The sequence below is a fragment of the Pelecanus crispus genome, chromosome 5 (genome assembly GCF_030463565.1).
Source record: "Pelecanus crispus isolate bPelCri1 chromosome 5, bPelCri1.pri, whole genome shotgun sequence".
Classification (NCBI taxonomy): Eukaryota; Metazoa; Chordata; class Aves; order Pelecaniformes; family Pelecanidae; genus Pelecanus; species Pelecanus crispus.
This window is the reverse complement of record NC_134647.1, coordinates 73982315-74007605: the sequence shown is the minus strand read 5'-3', so window position 1 is coordinate 74007605 and position 25291 is coordinate 73982315. Positions and strand designations below refer to the sequence as shown.

At 35.5% G+C, this 25291-nt stretch overlaps 1 protein-coding gene across 1 annotated transcript in view; it reads left to right on the top strand.

Annotated features, from left to right (window-relative positions):
- The window catches only part of ZZZ3 (zinc finger ZZ-type containing 3), a 60868-nt gene extending 37578 nt beyond the window's left edge, over window positions 1-23290 (top strand). The window contains 10 exon segments of the mRNA XM_075711119.1: window positions 7397-7535; window positions 8963-9110; window positions 9193-9311; window positions 9597-9668; window positions 9847-9948; window positions 11350-11445; window positions 15682-15834; window positions 19324-19458; window positions 21574-21674; window positions 22050-23290. Coding sequence (XP_075567234.1) covers window positions 7397-7535; window positions 8963-9110; window positions 9193-9311; window positions 9597-9668; window positions 9847-9948; window positions 11350-11445; window positions 15682-15834; window positions 19324-19458; window positions 21574-21674; window positions 22050-22194 — 1210 coding nt within the window. The 3' untranslated portion in view covers window positions 22195-23290.
- The last annotated feature ends 2001 nt before the right edge of the window (window positions 23291-25291 follow it).

Genomic DNA, 25291 nt, shown 5'->3' with positions numbered 1-25291 from the left:
GATGATGTTTTAACCTTTCATGTTGACAAGATTGGAAAAAGTTACATGTTTGTTCAGAGGCACAGAGACCTAGCTGCTACTAAAAACTTTGAAAACTTGCTGGAAACGTGGGTATTCGATAAAGGTGCTTTTGTACAGCTAATATTAAAGCCTGCTGAGTGTGGTGGACAGCTCTTGACAAGGGTGAAGCCTATGGAAATATATGAGTGGGTGTTCCATTTCTGGAGCAGAGTTAAGGATTTAAGAAAGAAAGGGACATCACAAGTTCATAACCAATAAAATACCGTTCAGATGCTTGAAATACCAAGTCTGGAGCTGTGAAAGTTAGAAGAAAGGTGAAATTAGAGTGGAAGACAGCTCTTTTGCATCCAGGTAAAAGACTGCAGTAGGGTTTTCTGGTTTGGTTTAGGGTTTGTTGCTTTTTTAAAAATGTCCTTTAAAAAAACATACGCTTTTTGGCCTAGTTCTGTTTTGTTTTAAATAGGTGCATATTATAGCCTGAGGCTGGCATTCAGAAATTGTGATTTTTGTTCTGTTACTGGCACAGTAGACTTGGAGAGGCCACTTAATGTATGCTTTAGTTGTTTCATGTATAAAACGGAGATTTGCTTGATTATTTACTTATCTCAGAAGTCTTTTACAAGGTCTGAAGTATGAATATTAAATATGGGTAGAGAAAGTACACTAAATCACGTGTAAAGAGGTTAAGCTAGAGCGGAAAACAATTTCAGAATGAGTTGCAGAGTTGGCTATAAGTAGATTACCTTGGTCAGAGAATCTAAGCATTAGGTAAGGAAAAACCTGCCATATGCTGCCTTTGTCAGGCAAAGGTGCTTTTGTAAGGCCTGTCAGGAGTTGATATATGCCCTTATTGATTATGCCCTTAAACTCTTTTCTGTTTCTGAAGCTTCCTCGTTGCTGTCGTGTGTGTTCTACAAATCTAGCATTGAATCCCAGCACTCTTCCCTAGTGCAGTAACAGATTTTTTTAAATCCCAGATGCACATCAGAATAATTCGTGAGAAACTCTACAGTGTCAAAATTACTGTGTGATGACACTGGCAAAGATTTCAGGCCAAGCTTAAAAGCTGGGAGCATTATCTGCTATTTCTGAACCGAAACAAACAAACTGCAAACAAAATACTTCTTTGAAATGAGAAGATTGTTTGATGTAACTTAAAGATTTCTCCAGGAAGCCAATTTCTTACTGCCTGGGGTTTGCCTTCTCCCACAGTAATTTGCAGTCTTATAATATAACATGTTTAATATCCAATACTTCCTTAGCTGAGCATCTAACAAGGGATTTTTTTTTTATCTGATTCGGTGTTAGTAGACCAAAATCCAGAGTGGTAAATGACTAGGTATAGGAGAGCAGGTTTTAATCTGTACTTTGCTGGAGTGCCAGTAGATGGCAATAAAACAAAGACTTGCTCAAATCCTCCCGATTACTGGTAAGTACCGATTTTATGTCGCAGCTCTTGGAAATATAAAAACCAGGTTTGTTTTAAGGTAGATTTTTTTTTTTCTGCATATATTTCAGCCCTGTTTTGTTATGAGAAGTGTGTGTTCTTTCATTTAAAACAAATCCTACCTGCACAAGAAATAATGTTTCTGATACAAAATTTAAATTATGGCACACAGATTTTTACCTTCTAATCCCCAAAATTGATGTTACTATACTTTTTATCATATTGTGAACTATATTCACACAACTGTAGAAATGCAATTAGTTTGGGGAGTGGGAAGTGATGACCAGCAGCTGCACAGCATTTTATTGGTCAAGAGAGGATAAGTCACTTCTTTTTAATTAGGGATCCAAGTACATGTCTTTGCAAGGTGCTAAGTGATGATTATAAGGCAAGTAGAGTTGACGAAGTCACTTTTTTATTTCAAGTAATTCCTGTGAGCCTCCAGACAATAAACTACAGGGAACTCTCTATGCTGATTTTATTATATACATTACAAATAATTTCTTGCTACATTTTTCCATTGTTAATAAGTGTCACTTCTGTCACCTGTTAGCTTTATAAAACTATTTTATATATTGTCAACTTTCTAAAAAATACTGAATAGAGTTGCATTGGTGGTCTAACAATGATAAATATTTAAATAAGGGAAAAAAATTATCATTGTGATAACAGTGCAAGTGTTTTAAATCCATATATGGTTCATGCTAAAAGCAAGTAATAAACATTTAGCGGTGTGTCTGTAAGGTTGTCTGAATACTATGTGAAACTTAGAGGTGATCAAAGTTGCATGAGTTTATATAAGTAAATGTGAGAATGTTCATTATATCATTACTTCAGAGGTGATGATGTAAAGTTGAAAAAGATGAATTAAGGACTAAACTTTGGACTAGCAAGGACATCCTTCCATTTATTTTCATTTGAGGGGAGAGTAGAAGTGATACTGCTGTTTCCGAGTCTCTAGCTTAAAAAGTGAGAAAGTACATTATAATTATGTTGGAATATTACATAAGGAAAGTCCAACAAATAGTGCACAGTAGTGTTTTGAGGTGCCTCTGGCTAATTTCAAGTTTGTGTGTAAGTTTACTTTGGATAAAGATGCTTAAGATGAAATTTCTTCTTTTTCATGGATAAGACCAATGGCAGAAAATTTCCTCGTGTGTTCTTAAATGTTTGAGCATTAAGACTTTGTAGGGGGCTTGTTTTTAGAGGGGGCTTGGTATTTTTGTGGTGTTTGGTGAATGTTACCAACAGCCACTTTTATGTCTGCCCCTTACATTGTCCAACAGGACAAAACTGATGCTTCACATTTATTTATCACAATTTAACTGAAAAGCTTCACTTACTTATTTTATTCCATCCACTAATTTGAATTAGCTACCTAAAAGTTAAAATCTTCATTTTGTAGCATCAATTTCTCACATCAGTCACTCACTTGAAGTTTAAAGTATAGTGCCGCCTTCTCTTGATGGGAGAAGAAGCCTTCAGAAACCCCAGAGGGACTAGCCTCTGTGACTAATAGTGAAATGAATTTACTTAAAAATGTTGAATGACGTGGCCTCTTGTGCAGGCTAGTGTTAAGTCATTTAGTATAAAAAATGAGTCAACTTAAGAAACATGCTATTCTTAAGGCAGATAGACTCCAAATATATATAGTGCTTTTTAAAGCTCATTGTTAGTTCCTGATGCAAAGAAAATAAAATCTGTGATGTAACTCTGGGTACTTAGATCTGGAAATGTAAATAGTGTTATCACAGTGTGGAAAGAACAGGGAGAAAAAAGCATCCTGACAGTAGATCTCGGAAAACTGGATCAAAATGGAAATAGGTCCCATTAAGGTACTAGCTGCGCTATTTCCAAGCTTTATCACAGGCAAGAGAGGAGGCTGCTGTGTCCCTAATCACTGTTAGAACAAGGTTCGTGGAAACGAATAGTGTGGTGACTAATTGCTTGTGGCAGGGCTTCCAGAAATATGGCTCTGCTATGTGATAATTATTTTATGGAGCAATCCAAAAGAGTGAAGTAGTTATTGCTGCAGCAGAACAGCTGAATCAGCAGGAATCCCTGCTGAACAATATCAATCTTTAAGAAGTGGCTTTCCTTTTTTCAGTATTGGTTCCCTCAAAAACCCATTTTAATGAAGGTTTTTCAGCATCAGTTTCTATACTATACTGAATTATTCAAGTGTTCATCTGGAAGATTCCTGGCAATTGACATGATTTAAGAAATTACAACAGTGTTTCAGTACTGGGATTGTGGAAACACAGAATTACATTCTGTAGAATGAAAGTTGTCCTACAAAGAAAACTGCTTTGGGTTTTGTATGTGCTAACAAGTTAGTGATGAGAGTTGAGGAAAGTGTAACTTCAGTCAGTGTAGGGGATATGACTGAGTGTAAGTTTACTCAAATTATGCATTTTTAGTTTAGTTGTATGAGTTTGTTTGGAGGATGTGAGATAATTTTCCTTGGTAATTCCTCACAGATTTTTCAGAGAAAATTACGTATCTGTAGCAAGATAATTTGGAGATGGTTGCTCTTCGATTGCCTCACTGAAGGATGGAGCCAGTTTTGCAGCAGACTAGTGAGCAAGGCTCCAGTTACTTTCTCTTTACCTTCTTTAGGCTTCCAATTTTGGACAATGTTAGCACAACTGCAGGAGGTAGTTTGAATAATTGTTGTGCTTCTTTCCAAAGAACCTTGGAAGAGGGTTAGTAAAATTGTCAGCCACTTTTTTTTTTCTTTTTTTTTTAAATAGTCTTGGAACTTACGTGCACGCTGTCTTTTGCTTAATGTGGCAGAAGTATTATGTTGCTGTTTGAGACTAAGAAGCCTGAACAGACAGAGTCTTCAAGACAGTGATCAATGTGTGCATTATTTGGCTTACTGCTTTTTCAGAGAAATACTTGGCTTTATTACAGTCATGTAGGGCTGCAGAACTAAAAGCCTTTACAAACCTGTGAAAACAGTAGTAGTTCAAAACTTGAAAGAGCGTATGCAGAGATATTATAATACACTGGGTTAAAAAGTCATGTTGGAATTTAAAAAGACGTGCAATGGTTTGGAGAGAATGCAGTACTGCAGCAAATCTGAAGTACCTGAATATGGAATATGCAAACTATGTATTTCAGGATTAGTCTTTTCAATTTTTTCTCGGCAGTGTAAGACCCCAAAAGGCACATTTTCATGCATTTCAGTAGTTCTGATATTCACTTGATAAAATTGCACTCTTATTCCTGGGCTTCAGACTATATTAATTCATAAAAAGTGAATATGGAAGTTAAATAGCTCCAAGTTAATACATTTCCTTAGCGGAGGTACAAAAAAGTGCCAGGAAGTCTTTTTGTCTGAACAGTTTGCTCAAAACCCGCTTTTTCTCTCTTGGATTATTTCATGGTAATAGTGCTATATAGCCGCAGATCAACATCGCATGACATGTTTTTGAATGATCCTGACATTCTTGTAATATTGTACGTATTTCCATGAAGACCAGAGGTACCGTTTCTGAACCATTTATCTTTGAGTCCGTGATTACTTCAGAGAGGTCACGTGCATGTTTTAATGAGGGAAGTAATTGGAGTTCAGTATTCTTGTTTTGTTTGTTATTTCTCCCCAAATGTAATTCCTCCTTTTTCCATTTAGACTTAATAATTTAAGGCCACCTCATTAAGATGATTTCTTCCCCTACTTTACACATGTGAGTCATTGTTAAATGAGCACTTCATCTAAATCACCAACATTTGGTTGCTTTTTTCTTCTATGTATGTAAATGCTCTAAATGAAATACTGTTTTCTTTCAATTTCATTTGGAAAAGCAATCACTTAAATACAATTTGAGTAAGTGAGGTCAACTGGCTCAAGAAAAGAAAGGCAGGTATTTATTTAACATGTTCTTAGATGCAAATTTTTGTGTCTGCTACTGAGCCTCTGTTACCGTGACTAGAGTTAACTCCAGAGTCTTGTAGAGAAGTTTTGGCACCTGCTGGTAGAAAAAGGCTTTCCGTTGTCCAGGTTAAATCATCTCCCCAGATATCATTAAGCTCTTCTACAGCTGCATCTACATCAAACAGATTAGCAGCCTGCTTCTATTTCGTTTCTCTGGAGCATGCAAGGCAGGCTTCTGCATAAGCAGTGCTGTCAGTCCACCTGAGCATGGGCAGAGGCTGCCCACGCGAAGCTAGGCCGTAATCAGATGCTATTTGTAAAAACTAAGTGAAGATCTTAATTCTACATACGATGATTCCTGTAAGCCTGTAACAGTCTGAACTGTGCTGTTGTCTCAGGCCAGCTTTGATGAGCCATCACTACTTTTGTAAGTTATTTCTGAAGTTCGTTTTTCACCTGTTCAAGAATAGCCCCATTAATTGTCTTGCTTTATGCAAAGTTATTTTGTTTAGAAGAAACTGGAGCACTTTTCCAGTAGTGAAAATGTTCCACTACTGTTCCAATATTAATGGCCTATTTAACAAGCATTTTAGGTCTTAGTTGCATATAAACCTTGAATATGTGCAGGCAAATTTGAGTAATAATAAACTCGGAATTGTATCCTACTGTTTTTAAACAAGCTCAGTATTTTAGTTTCAAACTTGTATGGCTGTATTTTATGTTTTCAAATATTACATTTGAGTGAAAAGAAAATTACCTTTTTTCATGGGGAGGCAGCAGTTTAATGCCTAGGTAGAAACTTAAATATTTGATGGTACAAAACCTGTATTTTGCCTTGAGACTGTTTACTTCCCACCACTTCAAGCCTTACCCACTTGCCAGTGCAGTCAATTGGAAAACTTTCATTAGCTCAGTAACCTCTAGATCTTTTCTGTAATACATGTGGAATTCATTGTGTTAGGCTTGTCTTTATTTTAGCAATAAGAGAATAAAAAGAAAATTTACTGAAATACTGTAGTAGTGAATAGATCTTACCTGATTTTAGTATACATTGGGTTGCATTTTGGGCTGAACTAAAATACAGTTGCAGTATTAAATGTCAGAAAACATTTTCATGAAAAAGGTTGATACATAATAATTTGCAACAACAGGGGCCATGAGGAACTATATGATTCAGAAACTGAAGTGGACAACTGTAACTATAAGCTAATAAAAGGTATTAAATGTCGTTACCTATTTTTTAAAGGCTGTGTTATGGTATTGTATGATTTCCTGACTCTGAGTTAGCTTTATAGAAAACAGTTTGGGAAGCATACGTTATTTGGTACAGGTATGATAGTTACCTCAGTGACTCTTAAATGTATCTGTTAAATGGAAAATCAAAATTGTGTGTGCATCTGGGATGGCAGGTTTGAGGGAATGGCGACACTTTCATTCAACTTCTGTATTCTTAGAGGAATATCTTTTGTATTTTTATAAAGTACTTATTTCTTGGTTTATCATTATGTTTCGTAAATGATTCTTGTGTTCTGTTCGAAGGGAGGCTTATATGAAATGTTTAGATACAGTTTCTAAGTCATTCCTGTCCAACCTGTGGGTGGTTGAGCGAAATGTTAAAATTCTGTGGTAAAGTAATTTGTATTGGAGTAGAAGGAAGCTGATTTTGAAGTGGAAGAGAAATTAGGTCATTTTGTTTGTGGTTTGTTTTTTTTTTTTACCGTTGTAAGCAAAGTTTGTTGGTCTTAGCTATTGAGAATATGAATGGCTTGTCCCTGATAACATGTTGTTTGAGCTAGTATAGAATTTACATTTAAAGGAAATCACTGGAGGTTTTAAATATGGTTTTTTTAATGGGTTTATGTAAATTAATCTACTACTTAAAATAGATTTGATATAATTTTTATATAATTTAGTGAAAATGTCTATGAACTGTTTCAGATAAGCTATGAAATCTGGTAGTGCTAGTAGATAATCATGGCTAGTATTTAGATTGGGGGGTGTCACTTTTAAAGACAAATTTAGTGAGATGTTTTCCTTTGTCTCTGTAGTTATCAGAGACTGTTACAGACGATTGCTGTACTCGAGGCTCAACGTACTCAAGCAGTTCAAGACCTTGAAAGTTTAGGCAGACACCAGAGAGAAGCACTGAAAGATCCTATTGGATTTGTGGAAAGACTCCAGAAGAAGGTATTTCAATGGGCTTTTCTTAAGTCTTACTTGAAAAATTTTTTTTAATAACTAGTAACTTCATTGTCTGTAGAAATCAGAGAATTCTATGTATACTTGCATAAACATTATGAGTTTAAAATCCTTCCTCTGCTGAGCAAAAATGGCCCTTTGCTTATTAAATCTGTAAGACATAGGTCTTCAATGATTTTATTAGATATGCTTTCTTTCCTTTTTTTTTTTTGGTATGTAGAAATGTAATCTTTAAATTTCTAATTGTAGTGTAGGTATTTTAAGACAGCCTGAAATTTACAGGTGACAGGAAGTACTTCATAGTAAGGCAGGTCAAGAATTCATAACTTTTCTCAGTAGAGAAATTAAATGTGCTATGAGTGAATTTGGTAGGGTAGTACTTTTTAAAGAGCAGGAAATGTAGTTCATAGCCTAAACCCAAAATGAATGCTAGAAAACATATCTCAGTTCTGGATAACATAATAAAATATTGTCTGATGGAGGAGAATTAGTTTTGATAAGGAAACACTTTCTTTTCAAGCTTTAAAGAAAAAATTGTAGTAACAGGAATACTGAAAAAATGTTTAAAGCTTGAATACTTTATTGCTGCCACTTCTACCAGTGACAAACACTTGACCTTCTAGTCTGGTCGCAACGTGTTGTATTTCAGTGAACAATGGAATAGGTGTTTTATGGTGCAGTTTTCTTAGGTTTGTAGAGACCTAGGTTTAAAGAGAGGTCTGATGTAAGCCCATCGGTTTCAGTAGTTGTCTTTCCATTAAATTTTGAGATGACTTATAGCATGCATGACGTAATAGTGTTGCATTTGATAATCATTGGGGAAATACTAATGATAGTTGAAAGTATCTGGTGTATTTTTGTCTCCAAACCAAAGGAATGATACTGTTAAGGTTGACCTTTAAATAAAGTGGTGAGCTTTGCAACAGTTGTGTTCTAGGCAGAAGACAGCAAAATCAGTGTGAAATATACATTGATTTCTTTATGGGAGGAGTTTAGGTTTATCAGATGATAAAACTGAGTCCTATAGTTTTCTGTGTTAAGAAAGGTACAGATCCTGGGCAAACAGTATGTTTAAACAAAATAAAAGACAGGTAGACAGTAGCAGGGTATTGAAGTCAGCAACACATGATTTCAGCTGTGAAATACACGCTTTAAAGCTTTATGCTCAATAAGCCATCATTGACCGTGCCGCTGCATATTTTATGTGCACTGTTGTGTATTATTCTTGAAAGATATCTTCTTCTTAAAAAGACCATGTGCTGCATGGCACTTCAAAAGTTCTGATTTTGAATTCTGCTGTTAGCTAAAAGCAGTATCAGGTTTTCATAACTTTTCAGGATTCATAGTTTTTTCTTTGGGTATACGGCAGTTGTGTTAAATATTGCTTTTCACTTTTCACTCTTCTTTTTTTTCAGGTCGATATGGGTCTTCCGTATCCTCAGAGAGTTGTTCAGCTCCCTGAGATTGCCTGGGACCAATACACCACTAGCCTTGGAAACTTTGAGAGAGAATTCAAAAACCGAAAACGTAACAGTAGGAGAGTGAAGCTGATTTTTGACAAAGGTAAAAGGAAAGTAGGCATACATTACAAGAAAGAAATGACCAGTGCAGAGGTTTAATAATTCCTTTTTTGTGTTGCTTACAGTAGGTATACCTGCAAGACCAAAAAGTCCTTTGGATCCCAAGAAGGATGGAGAGTCTATTTCATACTCTGTCTTGCCTTTAAGTGATGGTCCAGAAGGTTCTACAAACAGTCGTCCACAGGTAGTTGTTACAAAAGGAAAGATAAAATTTTAGAAAATTTACTTTTGAATTTTTTTTCTTTTTCTTTTTTAATATGGATAATCTTAACTGTTACTTGAAGTGTTAATGTTGGTGATGATATTCATGTACTCAGATCAGAGAACTTATTTTTGGTTTAGGCAAATTTATTTCAAATTTTCATGTGTTTATTTGGTTTGGTTTTACTTAGGAAAGGGTTAAAATCAAGTTATCCTAACTGTACTTTTTCTAAACACGTATTCCATTTTATGTACTGTATTTGAGCAGATGATAAGAGGACGACTTTGTGATGAGACCAAACCTGAAACTTTTAACCAGCTGTGGACTGTAGAGGAACAGGTAATGGAAAACTTCCATTTTGTAGCTGTGGTAACATACATGAGAATAAAACCAAATTGTGTAATAATGTTTAAAGCACTTAGAAGTTCAGAGTCGCATGTATTTAGGTACTCTTCTTTTGACAACTCATACCTCTCCTAGGAAAGGTGTATTTATTTTTTTTTCCCTGTTGATTTAGAAAAAACTTGAGCAATTGCTTTTGAAGTATCCACCAGAGGAAGTAGAGTCCCGACGGTGGCAGAAGATAGCTGATGAACTGGGAAATAGAACTGCAAAGCAGGTAACAAGTAAAACACTTGAAGTAATCCCTTTCCTTGACTCCGCGCCCCCCCCCCCCCCCCCCCCCCCCCCCCCCCCCCTTTCCTTTTTAAAGCTTTTTAGGAAGCACTGGTAAGTGTTGAAGAGAAACCTGGATACAATTTCTGAAGTAATTTATTTCTAATTTGAGGGTTTTTTCTGTAAAAAAAACCCAATTCATAACTTTGGGAATTAAAAAAGAGGGTTTATTTTTTATAATGTTCATAATTAAAGCAATAAAATTTATTTTGATAGAAAAAAGATTTGACTACTTGCAATTGTTTGAGTGCTTGTGCTGTGATAGTAGTGATGTCGGTCACTGCATCCTAGGAGTTGATAGAGATTCACAGATTTATTTGTAGATGTTGGTTTTTGGGTTTTTTTTTTAAATGGCAGTAAATAAACCCCAGTATCTTTTCAGTAATCACTTTTTCTTAAAAATGTAGCAGTAGGACTTGCATTTCACTAATAAAATGCAACTTTTATTCTTGATCTCAAATACAGAATTTTAAAAGTGCCCCAAAGCCCATGACAAAGCTCCCGGACCTAGCTGTTCATTAGATTTTGACAACATGCATTTAATTCTGTATAGCAAGTATAGTGACACCAGTCGTTGTCAGATTGACTTACATTGAAGTACTGAATTTCCTGCACCTCAGTACTGTAGAATGGGCAGATATTTTAATACTTGTAGACAGAAGAATTAGTTCTGTACTGGGGCCGAGATCCACAAAAGGACACAGATGTGGAGACAGTGAGTATTTCTGCATCTGACTTGTGGGGATTTTTCCCCTAAAATGACATAATTTCTCCATTTTGACCAGAAGTAAAAGAAGCTGATGTTCTGTGTTCACAGAATTTTAATTTCTTCTATTTCAGTTGTATGCTTTCAGGTAAAAGTGTACTTCAATATTTCAATATACAAGATTACATCATCTCTGATCATATCTATACTTATAGGTATATTTCTCCATAGCTGAAAAAATTAAAATATATGCTTACTTATTTCATAAATAAAATGTAGGAGTACTTTCTGTATGCTAACTATGCATAATTTATCTGTCATTGTTAAGAAAGTATAAGTTTAGCTTCAGCAGGTAACGAACTACTAAAATTCTTTCCTCTCTCACAATTTTTGCTAGATTTCCTGTGTACTTTTAAACAAGGGTATTTTTTTTTCTCTGAAAGCCTTCGAAGTGTCTGGAAATATTACAAGATATATTACAATAGACAACATTGCAAGATAGGTAATCGTTAGAGAAGTTGTTGCAAAGCAGAAAATGAGGATTTCTTGTACCAATGTAGCAATGCTGGCAAAATCTTTGAAGTGAAAGCCTGTTACATTTCATTTGACATTTAACTGTTGCATGTTGTTTTTTTCCAGGTTGCCAGTAGAGTGCAAAAATATTTTATTAAACTGACTAAAGCTGGTATTCCAGTTCCAGGAAGAACTCCAAACTTATATTTATACTCCAAAAAGGTGAGACAACATTATAGCAGAAATTCTGTATTTCTGTTTGCATTTACGTGCAAATTGAATCTAAATCATTAATATTTTCAATAGATTTAAGTCTTGATTAGTGCTTTCTTACTAACTAGTTCTACCTTGCAAGTATTTCTTACTTAATAAAGTAATCTTTTTCTTTTGCCATTAGCACCATAGAGTGAGTTGGGTGTTATTCTAGTTTCACATCAGCATCTGTTCATTATCTGTCTGTCAGATAATCTCAGGGACATGAAGTGTAAGAAAAGAAAGCATAGCAGTCAGACTGCAGGCTGAACTAACAGGGTTGAATGATTGGTCTCGGGGTGCTTTTTACTCATTTGTAAGTTTACTGTAATTGATCTAGAAGAGCATAATAAGAACCCTGTTGGAAGAGCATAAGGAGCCCTACAATTCATATTGCACCCTCACCTTCTAATTAACAAAACAAAGAAAATTACCTATAACTGAGCATACTGAACTAGCACAAGCATAGGCTTAAGACTGAAATGTCATGTCTTATTTTGATTTGCAACATACATGACCATTAAGATTTTAATGGGTACTAATGAGGACCCTAGACATTTGAAGAGGGCAGCCTCAGGTTTTGTGGGGGTTTTGTTTGTTGGGGCGTTTTTTTCTTACCATTGTTTTCACAAAAGTTCTTTAAAACCTGTTACAGTGGCATTTTGTAGAGTAGCATTACTTTTTTGCATCCAGGTGTCCATGTTTTCTGATTAAGAATAGAGTAAGCCTTACATTGATTCTGCAAAAAGGCACATTTGCAGATTTAGTCCCTTGAAGATTGGGAACAAAAGTTACTGTCAGAGGGGCCTGACAGAAAGATCTACCACAGCTCATCTCTAATGATTTAAAATGTTACACACCTCCAGTTGTCTCCTAGTATTCTCTGAAGTTACTGCAAACAATGAGTGCTCCTATCGGAGGCTTTCCAGTTTGCCATCCTTCATGGTAATGTCATTTTACTTTCACCAGGCTTTTAATCTATCCTGCTCTATAAACAGAGGCAGAGAAGGTGCAGACATGGCTCTGTCTGGTGCCTTGTCTATTGGAAAAGTGCTTTCTGACAGAAGGACCAAAAAACCAGCTGGAAACATTGATACCTTAAATACTGTGCTGAGATTAATCTGTTAGAACTCTAAATTCCTTGTACAGTTTACCATACTGTGGAGCTAATTTCAAAATGGAAAATTTAGTTTTGAAAATTAAAATCCTTTGAGTTCTTTATGTCACCTTACTGTTTTAAGTGACTTCAGTCACATGTCTTTTCTTCTTTCCTCTTAGTTTTATTTGGAAAGACTGTTATTACAGAATGTGAGCAATGCTCCCAGGCAGCAGATCACTGTATTTGATAAATAGTGGGAATATTTAATCAGTACATGTGACATTTTAACCATATTTTTCACCAATTTGAACAGTGATCCGTAAAGTTCTTTAAACCAACTGATGTGTGTACAAACACAGCATAACCAAGAGTGAAACATATTTTTTTATAGAATTCTTAACTTTGTCATACTACAGTGGTAATGCTACCATCCTATAGATTTTTCTTAAGCTTGTATGTAGAACAAATCTAATACTTAACGTCTGTTTTCACAGTATGATTCATGTCCTTATTACCAAGTCATAAAAGTAAGGTCATTGTGCCCTGGTTTGTATTAAGGTAGTGGCTCCGTTTTGTATTTGTATCCCACGTAAGAAATACAGCCGATGAAAAGATCAAACAAATAGTGTATGTGGGGGAATTGAGCTCTCAGTCTGCTAATATAGCTGTCACTTAGAGCACAGATTGACAGCACTGTACCAGGTTGTAGTTATTCCCAAGTCTCCAATGGAGATAACATGATGTGGCAGAAAGGAAATGTGCGGGGTATTGGAAGCCTGGGTCATGCTTATGCTGTGCTTGTACTTATTTTGATACTGAGTATGCACATATGCTGTAAACTGTGGTATCTGCTTTATTGCCAATAATAGAAGTATGAAAATTGGATGCTGATACTTTAAGCACATATCTATGGGAGAATAAAAAACATAGATAGATTGAATGTAAATAATTGTGTGAAAAGGGATGCTTCACAAGAAGGTACTTGCATTCCTCCATGGGGATTGCCCAGGATGCTTTTTTTTTTTTCTTCTTTTTAAATCGTTACTGGGGAATTGAGAAACCTATTTGGTTCTTGAACATCTTGTTGAAGTTACTGTGTATATCTCCTCATATGGCATAATGTCTCTTCTGGTAAGTGATACAGGAAATTAAACAGGATGCATCAGTTTATTTTCCTGTATAACCATCATCTGCTACTGGTGAAAATAAAACTGAATCAGAGATTTAGGACTCCAGTATTCAGTTCTTTGATTATGGCTTATCATTTTCAATTTAATGCTTATATAATATCATTAGTGCACCTGCTTTTAAGCTTAATCCAGAATATACATTTCCCACAGGAAAAATTATTTTTTAACTGTCTGCTTTTATGTAGTATTTTAGTTCATTCTTCACCAGAAGTAGAATCATGTTGAAAAGAGAATTCAAATCCTCAGTTAAATTCCTAGGTCATAACTGTATGCGTAACAGTGGTACTATTTAAGCATAGACACAGTTTTCCTTTCTCAATTTCCAGACCTAGTATTGAATACAGATCTGTTTTCTGTTAACAGAAAATGTAAATCCCTGTGTCAGCTCAAGCTGAAATACGGTCTAACTTCAAAAATGGAAGTATTTGGGGGGGGTTGAAGTCTTAAAGGAAACCAGAAAAGCAGCAAAGCACAGGAAGTCAGTGATCATAAGGCAGAAGGTGGAAAAATTCAACACAGTGGATAGTACATTAGTCTTAGAACAAAACGTTCATTTTTATTCTATGCACTGTAGTTGTTCTGCAGATTTGAGGTACCAGCTTCCAGTCATTACTAGACTAGACTTCATCTCTTTCCTTAAGAGTGAATGGGGCTAGTCTCAATTCCTTGTTACACTTCTGTCTGCATAGTTGCATTCCATCTAAGATAATTTTTGTGATCTTTGCCTTTACTTTTTGAACTGTGCACAACTGTAAAGTAATGCTAGGTCCCTCTTTAGAGGTTGAATCCGTCTTTAGAGCTAAATGGTTGTATTATAGTATTACAGGTTTGTAACTGATTTAGGAACCTTTGGGATAAAAAGTCTTGCGTAAAAAGAGAAAGTATTAACTATTGTAAATATTCTTCATGTTTTATCTGTCTGACAGAAGCTAGACACAGTGTGAGACAATCTTCTCTTTTACGATTATTAAAGAAAGCACTTTTCGTACTTCTGGATTTTGAGTCACACTGTTTTCTTTAAATTGAGGAATGTAAGATTTGACATTTAAGATGTCAAAATGCTGGTCTGGAAAGTAGCTAAGTAAAAAGTTGAGTCGGTTTCATTCACCCTAAATTCTCATTTTTTGATATTTAATATTCTTCCATGGGGAATAAGTAATAGGGGCTGAGTGCCTTTAAGGAATCTATTTTAAAACTGCCATGCGTTCTACACCTTCAGAGAGCATAAAAGTTGAAAGGTTTTAGATATACACTAATGGAGTAATTTATCTCGTCTAACATTTTTTAGTTTCCTTTTCCAGTCAGTGGCAATGAAAAAGAACCTTCAGAGAGCAATTCTTTCTAACTCTTAGAAACCTCTTTTATGGTGGAATGAATTGCCTTTTCTCTCCCTCTACTAGGAAGAAAATCTGGACAATTAGCCTAGACTTAGATTTTTCTAAGGCACAAATTAATACAAGAAGTTGATGATAAGTGTCAAGCATGGACTGGTCTCTTGGATCTTGGACTGATGCAAAACTGCTTCTTTGTTTAGTCTTGCACTCACACCATTCATGACTCTTGGAAGTCCTTTAATATCTTTGCACTTTGGTTCTCAGTCTTCAAAATTGTAGCAGCTTTATTTTCTGTTTCTCTATTGTTGTTCATCTCCTTTGTTTGTTGGCAGGGTTTTTATGGTAAGGGCTCTTTCTTACTGGGTTCTTACCAAAGAAGTGTTGCACTGTTCATCTGATTTCACTTGTTAATGAGGAGGAAAATCTCCAGCTGTATGACGCTCTGATAGAGAGTTTTACCTAAAAAAAAAAGTTGGAAAGATGGTAGACTGTTCAGTGCAAAAGAGAAAATTTCTGGCAAGGTTTGATTGCTTAAATAATAACCAAGGAATGTTTTTAAAAATGTATCATTTTTTCACTGTAGTCATCAAGTAGACGGCAGCATCCTTTAAATAAACATCTTTTCAAACCTTCAACTTTCATGACATCTCATGAACCTCCAGTTTATATGGATGAAGATGATGACAGATCCAGTTTTCACAGCCATATGGATACTGCAGCAGAAGAGGAAGTATCGGTATGTCATTTAAATCAGTCAGAGACTGTCTTGCGTACTGTTATTTTAACCTTGTTTAATGAATAACACGAGGATTAAGCATCTCTGCCATAAAATAAATAACGTCAAGTAAGTATTAAATTGTGGTAATATTCATGAGCCATTTGGAAGTATAAACATATCATTAATATAAAGGCCCCCAATTGCAGAAAATTTAGACCAAATCAGAAAGGAAGTATGTAAAAGGAGAGATAAACAGTTTTGTCCTGAAACAGCTCTAAAAAGTTTTAGTTACATATTTTCAAAAAGTGATCTGACATGAGATCAGTTTGAAAATCGTATATAGTTATGATTCTGGTTAAAGATATGTTGTATCAGAAAAGTCACATAGAGCCCTGGTAAAATTTGAATGCTGTTGGCATCATTGCTTTTTGTCTTGCTTCACTGGCTGAATTAATTAGGGATTTTTTTAAAATCTGCTTCAAAGCGTGAACCAACAGACAGAGTTGTCAACCAGCAAATGGATGTGTTTTTAGAGGCAAATTCTAGTAGACATCCTAACCCAATGTATTATTACATAATGTAGTGTTCCACTTTCCTAATTTATCACATGTGATAATACTGCAAGAATTTAGACTTATATCTTTCCCACTTCCATATAGGGGGACTATATCCTACCACTAGGATGCTGGGCAAGATTTACAGCTGGTGTGAATCACTGTGGCTTTACTGTGCTTAGACTGAAGAACCTGACTCGTTAATTTTTTTTTGTATGTGTGTATGTGAGCCTAGTGACATCTTTTTTTGTGAAAAGCTTGTTGCATAACAGAAGTATTAAGGCCACCCAGTATAAGTCCATTCATTTTCTTTATTGTCTTTTTTACATGCACTGCATAATCTTCCTTAAATTACTGAATTTCCTCATCTATTACTCAGTCTTAAATCCCATCTTGAGTCATGTTCTGTATTCTCGCTCTGATGGTCTTTTGGTTCATCTCAGACATTCCTGATAACTTGGCATGTTCCAATAAGAACCTTAAAAGGCCTGGAAAGAAAAATGCATATTAGAGGAGATGCAGATTACTATTACTTTTCTCAATGGAACTGTTTTTGAGCAAACATTCTTCCATTCTGTATTGTTTTTAAATACATATTTTCTAACTGTTCTGAATATTTTCCTAAACCATTTCGGTTTTGCTGTGGTGTCCTAACTCCAATAAATACAGGCACCATAAATTAACTGGGATTTATTTTAATTTGGGTAGAGGTTGCTGGTTTACTCTTTTTTGCAGTGATAATGGTGGACTTGTGCCCCCTCCCTTTTTTTTTTTTTTTTTTTTTTTTTAAATTTGGCTTAATCTTTTCTTTCTTCACTAGTGCAGCATTTCCAGATGGATATATTTCTGGCTTGCAGTAATATAGAAAGACACAGGTGAGCTCAGTTACCAAAAAGATCCCCATTGTCAGTGCAAAATAGAAGCAATTTGGAAGGAAAAAAGAGATCATGAACTATATTCAAAATGAACGTACAAGATTCTGTTCTAATGTTAAAAGTCAGGTCTCTTAGTGACAGTCAGTGTCTTGGAGAAAAATACTTTGCATCAGCGTGGTGGAGAAGAGATTCAGTGTAGCAAGAGAATTATAGGAAAGGTTTTCTTTGAGTTCTTTACAATGGCAGTACCAGGTGCTGTTTCCCTGTAAAGGCAAAAGGTTTTGCCTGGATATTACCAGTCAGCTTGACTGGCATAACTGTTCCTGAAAAATTGTTTTAGTATAAATGAGTTATTCCCAAGTGAAGACCCTCTATTCCCAATAGAGTGAATTTACTTTTCAGTTACAATTACTTCATTTTGTGAGTAGTCTAATTCTTCTAGAATACAACTACTTAGTATTCCAGAATGAAGTGTCCACACAGGAAGCTATTACAGTGTAGTTTATTTAATATACAGTTATATTGTGCTAGGCAGTTTTTCTCTTTTGAGATTTGCATGGAAAGTGAATCCCTGTTTTATATTAAGAGAATGTAGCTTATCGGCATACAATTTAATCATGTAATTTAACCTTGATTTTTCTGAACATTTGCAGTCTAGTCCTTTATATAGGTTCATAATTAGAATTAAATAATCAATAAGGCCTTTAGAAATTTAACACTAAAGAGCAAGCCTCTTTCCCTCACTTCCTTTAATAAACTTACTAAATAATACAGATTCTTTCATCCTCATGGATTTGTAAAAAGCAATTGAAATTATGTGTGTAGGCTACATGTTAGAAGAATTTTGATTACTGTCTTGTAGTTGTTTTCCATAGCTGAATGTTCCTATCAGTATAGGATCTGAAAACTGCTCTACATCAGTAAAGACTTGTCATCTTTGAAAACAGCTGACGTGTGCCAAGTATGGCTGCTACAATTAAATAGTCATCTTGAAACGGGCATCTGAATTAGAATGAGAGCTTCTGTCCTCTCATAACATGGAGGTCCTCAACCTCTGTTGAAGAAAAGTGGATGAGAAAAAACAGAAATGGTGTGTTTCTTTAAAAATCTCTGGCAAGGTTGTATGCAACAGCCTGTAGGGAGACAAACTTTTAGGAAATTAGGAAGAATAGCAATCTATTTTCTTAAGCTATTAGGAGACAGCATGAAGTAAAGGGATGAAGGAGTTGGATAACTCTGAAACTTCTGCTCTTCCAGTCATGGAACGATGCTTCTCATCACTTTTTATTCATACAGGTAGAGGTGAGAAGTTAATACTGTTAAGACTGACTGTCTTCAAATAAAAAATACATATGATGGAAGCTTGGTACTGTCTTGATTTATGGGTCTTTTAAAAATCTGAGTTTGTGCAAAAATTCTTAAAACTGTAAAAAGTTTTTGGGTGTCCTTTGTTTTTGATATTCTCACAGTTTTGAAAGTACTTCAGAACAGTGAGCGTAACCATCCTTAGAATAGTATTATTCCATACCATTCCATGGAATAGTAAAGAGAAAGGTCAATTAACTTGATAAAACTGACCTGAAATTTCAGTTCTCAAGTATAGTATCTGTTGCCATGTATTTAAAACTAAACTAAACTAGCTTTGTCTTAAACAAAAGCTAAGTCTTGTACTGCAGCTGCCATTTTGCCCACAATGTATGGACAAGTGGATTATATGTGAATTGAAGTTAGGCACCTAAGATGAGAAAAAAACTAGGAATTAAAGTTAGGCACTGCTCTCTCCTTTATACTACACCTAAGCTCTTCACAAGAAGAAACTTGTTTGTAGGATGATGGTTTTTTGTTTTAGTGCACATAATAATTATAAATAATACAAAATAAAATGTAAGTTAGCTGTATGCACTGTTTTGTGCTGTGTTTTTAAAAACAGTTTCCCAGTGTGTTTCTTAGTTAGAATATATTGCCAGCATTTTCTCAAAGGTAATTAATCATACATAGTGATTTATGGAATATATGTCTTACTAGTTGTTATATTCCTAAAGAAAGAATGTTTCTTATTTATTTTTAACCATGAACAGGATGAAGAGAGTATTCCGATAACATATCGAGAGTTACCTGAATATAAAGAACTGTTAGAGTTTAAAAAATTGAAGAAACAGAAACTCCAGCAGATGCATGCAGAAAGTGGATTTGTGCAGCATGTCGGATTCAAGGTGAGTTTAAGAGATGTTCTTCTGTCACTCCGTGGATTGTAGAAGTTTTCAAAGGTAACATGGTTTGGATTTCCTAAAAAGGCTTTGTTTAAAAGAGCAAGTTTGGTTCCTTAGTTCTTGTTCACTGTGTCTGCTTTCACTCATCTTCTTAATAAAAACCATATTCAGTTTAAAGTTCAGTTCCAAATGACTGAAAAATTAAGACAGCCTCATTAGTTGACATTGACAGACTTAATCATGGTGTTAGACCAGCAAGACACTTTCTAATTCTGTTAACTTTTTTTTTAAAGTTAGCATGGTGTGTTTGGGGGGGTGGTGGTGGTGGGGTTTGGTTGTTTGGTTTGGTTTGGTTTTTTTTTTTTAAAGTTAGCATTTTCTTCCCCAAAATTCAAAACTTTGATCAGGCAGACCAGACTTCTAGGTAACAAACTAGTTGCTTTTTCGACCTAAAATTAATCTGAAAAGTGAATTGGCATTATGCAGTGTCAAGCATTCAAAGTTTGAAAATTTCTTTGTAATCTGAATTTGATTTTATTATGCATTATAGTAAGCTATGAAATTACATGATTATATACTATTTTCCCTCAGGAGTACTGCCTTGCTCAGTGCACGGGCTGGATGGAGCTGACCTAATAAGCAATCATTCGGAACACTTTTGGTTCTGCATGGCCTTCAGCCTCATTTACTACACATTATTCAAACTCTGCTTTGAATATTGAATTATTGAATCCCCTTGTGGGCTTTTTATGGCTTTCATTGCTATAATATCAGAGCACTTTGCAAATACTTTTTCTTTCTTAGGAAATGAAAGGCATGGTATTATTTCTGTTTCACAGGGGAAAGAGAGGGAAGCTGGAGCACAGAAATTAAGGTCAACGGTTTCCACTATCTTGATTCTCAAATTGAGATAACTGGAACCACTTTTTTTTTTTTTTTCCAAAGTATTTAGCATTATACTGAACTTGATTCAGAGAACAGCTCTGAGTATGCTTAGTCCCTCCTCATTATCAGCCCTCAAACTCTGAAAGCCATCTGTGGAAGGCAGGGGTACAGCTGTGACAAATCTGTAAGGTGTAAGGTGGTGTAACCCTGAGTGGATTGGTTGTGGCTGGGAACAAGCTGCTCTGTGAGTGGGCTTCACAGATGCTGTGAGAGAACTTCAGGTTCTGAAGGAGGATGAGCTATGGGAGCACAGGCTTGTTTCCCACATTTCTTTTTCCTTTCCAATCCTATTTCTGCTTCAAAGTTCAGATTTTTAAAAAGTTCTCCTTGCCTCCAAGTCCCATTTTCCAGGTTTTCTTTCTTAATCAATTATCTTTGCATTTCCACCCCTCTTGTCTACCATTGTGATTTATTCATCCAGTCTTGATGTTTCATTTGTACTTTATTTCCTCCTCTTCATGCCACGCTCTTCTTGCACTTAGCTGCCATTGTGTTGTCCCTGATTCTTCTCAGGGGATTAGTTCTTGTCTTCTTGCTCAGCTTTAGTTTTAGACTTCTGTTCCCTTTCCTGAATATGTTGTCCCATTTCCTTCCCAGCCACCTGGCTTTTAGTTCCAGCCCACTTACAATGTGTTGTTATGCTTCTGGAGTTTGGAAGTGCACCAGTCTGACCTGTTGTGTCCTGATCTGCAGCCCATCAATAGCCTCCCAACAGGCTCTCCTGGTCTAGTCTCACTGCTTTCTTCTGCCGTGGAAAGTGAATCTATATTGAGACATTTCACGTGGTTGGACTTAAGCTGTAGAAACATCACGTTCATGTGTTGTGTCGCAGCAGTTCTTAAAGCCATGTGAGGACCAGCAGCGACTGCAGGCAGGACTAGGTCTGCTTTTGTTGAACAGGAGGGTAATTTCAACATGGAGCGTCTAGGGATTGGGAAGCAAAGTGAGAGAAAGATTGATTAATCCTCAGGGCTCTGGAGGGCCTCTCCTAGAGTATGAGGACTTCTTTATCCATGAATACGTTATGGTCTGTGATGAGAAGAATTCAGCTGTGTGGCCTAGTAGTAATCAACCTACGTACATGCCTTTCTATATGGTATATTGGTGTGTACTGTTACTAACAGAAGTGATTACAGTTGCTGTTTTTTCAACGCTTTTCCATCCGCTTCACAGTGTGATAACTGCGGAATTGAACCTATCCAGGGTGTTCGGTGGCACTGCCAAGACTGCCCTCAAGAAATGTCCTTGGATTTCTGTGATTCTTGTTCTGACTGGTGAGCAGCATACGCTTCTACTTGTTATTTGTAATTAGCTTGAATATCTCTGTGTGGCTTAATTGCTGTGTGTGTTGGAAATCTTTGCTCCAGCATAGGACACATCTCCTGTGTTGGGTGAAGTGAAAGATAATTTAGGATATATTTGTGGGAGATGTATTTTGTAAGTGTGTTCTGGATGCATTTTTTTGTGTGTGTGTTTTACAGTGTTTGTATTACAAACAGATAGGTTTGGCACTGTTAAATAGTGGGGGAAATTATGAATTAACTGTATCAAATTTGGTATGAATCTGTTAATATCATCACTGTTTCTGAAAGTTAAAGATAAGGAAAATATTTGACTTTTAAACTGTTATCTTTTTCTTTCCCTTGCAGTCTGCATGAAACAGAGATTCATAAGGAAGATCATCAGTTAGAACCTATTTACAGAGCAGAGACATTTTTAGACAGAGACTACTGCATGTCCCAGGGCACCAGTTACAATTATCTTGACCCAAACTACTTTCCAGCAAATAGATGACATGGGAAGCAGATCTACCATCTTGGGCTTACTATCCTCTTTGAAAATAACAATGGCACCATTGTTAATTCTGTGCACATTTTGGAAAGACTCTGCTTTCCCTGAAATGTCGCTCACAGCATGACAGCTTCCTGGGTGTACTTGTCAAACTACAGCTTTGAGCTGTCATGGTTCTAGATCACTGAACAGCAGCTGAACATTCCTAGTGTGCAGAAGGTTTCACTGGGAGACTTTTCTTTCACCACATTAGTCATTTTTAGGTGGTGAATCTAAACGCAAAAGAAAAACATACAAAAGGGTGAGCCAGAAATGAGAGCACACATTGAAGATAGAGTAAATTCCAAAGGCTTTGAAGAACTTGGTTATAATGAGATCCAGAGGAGATGAAGTATTTATATAAAACCAGTTTAGTAGCTTGCAGTTTTGTTGTGAAATAGTTTTCAGCACAGTAACTGACTTCTTTAGGCAAGGTTTTAACCAATGACAGTGTTTGCTTCTAGGATGTACTCTAAAAAATACTCACTGTCTCAGCGATGGTTGGTTACAGGCCTTTATTAAATCGGAGCTGCTTAATCACATTGACTTTCAATTTTTTTAATTTTTTTTTTTTTTTTTAAAACCACGATGAACTCTATTTACCAACAGTGAAGCACTACAGGGGGCAACTGTGGCATTGCTTCCTTAACCAGCTCATGGTGTGTGAATGTTATAAAATTGTCACTCAGATATATTTTTTAAATGTAATGTTATATAAGATGATCATGTGATGTGTACAAAATATGGTGAAAAGTGCCAGTGGTAGTAACTGTGTAAAGTCTCTAATATTCAACATTAACTCCTTTAAAATAAAATACACAGCCTTCTGCCTCTGTATTTGGAGTTGTTAGTGCAACTCATCAAAGAAAACTGCCTAATATAAATCATATATATGGTAATAATTTTTCCTCTTTTGTAGTCTGCACAAGATCCATGAAAGATTGTATTTTTATTACTATTTAAACAGTGATTAAATTTAGCCTGAGCAGTGAGCAAGGGTTCACATGCATTCTTTTATACTGCTGGATTTTGTTGTGCATCATTTAAAACATTTTGTATGTTTCTTCTTATCTGTGTATACAGTATGTTCTTAAATAATGTTCAATTGTCAGGAGAACTGTGAGAAATAAACTATGTGGATACAGTCTGTTTATATATAGAATGCTTGCTGTGACTTCCTTTCTGTGTAGTTCTGACTTTTTAATCAAGATGGAAAACGTGAAAAGGACATTTTAATACGTCTTACAAATATGCACTATGCAGACCTGCAGGATGCCCAGCGCCGTCCTCTGCTGTTAATTTCAATGGGAACTGATGGTGCTCTGCGCCCACTAAAATCCGCTTCGCCTTTTGCAGGATTAGCAGTTTAGCTTTCTCCTCTCTTACTCACAAACTGTTCTTTTTCAGATTGCAGAAAATTCAGATTTTAGTAGCCTTGGTACACTGTATACCATTGTCTGAGAAGCTTTGTAATTATTGTGACATATTTTAGTTAATATATTTTCTATTGAAATGTACAGCTTGTGATTCAGAAACACTTGATTATTTTATAACTGTAATAGATTTCCAGTTGCTTTGAAACTTGAATACTCAGAGTCATTAGCTAGAAAAGAAACTAATTTGACTTAAAAAGACGGCAATAAGAAGGATAATTGCCTGGCTGCACCTAAAAACTTTAATTATAAACTGATCAGTATTAAGTTTTGCAATAAATTTAGGTGTAGTTATTTTTTGCTTCAGAAAAAAATAATTTTAAGCATTTAATCTATTTAGAAGGTAATCCAGTGCAGTTACTAAACCACTGAGCAAGTATCATGTGTAAACATATCTCACAGATCTAATATACTTAGATAAATCTAATAAATGTTAAAAGAATACAAAGCAAAAATTCACATGATGTATTTTAGTTTTTAATTGGAAAAGATACTGCTCTGAGAGGCTCTCTAATACAATCAAAAATCTGCTTTCCACATTATTCATGCTGTTTATAGGAAGCTAGAGTTGGTGAAGGTGTGTTATCAGGGAGAGAATCTGTGGTAATCTTTGTTTTCTGTTGATATCCTGAAAAAATTACTGGAGGAAAGTAATGAAAGTACATTAGTGAAAACAAGATTAAGTGTGAATATTCACTCATCAATTTAGAATAGCTTGGGAAGAACAAAAAGCCATGGTATAATTTGAATGAGAATGGAAGCAGAAGGAGAATTTCAAGTCTGAATCACCCAAGAAAGAAGTGTCTTGGATAAGTCCTCTTTTTATTGAATATGTATAAATATTTATATTTCCATATGCATGCATATACAGCTATTTCTCTTGCATACATTATGAACATATGCAAATAGATCTCCAATGCACATACACCCAATCAAGCATGGGATTTTTTTTGTTTTGTTCCATAAAAAAGACCAGAAGAAGCAGAAAGAAAAATTAAACCGAAACTGTATGTTAAATAATTTTTGTAATTTGATTTTTTTTAAAAAAAGAAACAAAATAGGAGCTGATTGTTGCCTTTGTTCCCAACCCGCACAAGTATGATACTCCACACTTTTTAACTTATATTGTATTTAGAAGTAATAAAAAATACTCCAGAAAACCTACCCAGATGAATTTGCAACTTCATGGTAATTCCAGAATATTTTACTTTTTTTTTTTTTTTTTTTTTTTTTTCTGAAAAATACTACACCAGACAGCTGCTAGTGCTTCAAGGCTTGGGTTTAGAAAAACCTGCCTTTTCAAGCTGATGCGTTATGAAAAGTCTCTCGCTTAAAGCTGTTGTTCTGCAGATGTTACTGGGCACTTACTGGCGCTGGTCTGGAGCTGGAGAAGCACTTCCTAGAGCATCAGAGGTAAAATGTAGGCTATGAAAGGACCCAGGAAAGAAGGAACACCCAGGATACGAAGGATAAGAACATATGTAAACCAGTCCCTTAAAAAATAATTGAATTAGCGTTTACAGGGCAAATGCCAAGGAAGAAAAAGAAAACAGAAGAATCTGCCCTGAATGGAGAAAGGACATACTCTGTAAGCATGCTGATTTGAGCTATATTTTCAAGTCATGTAC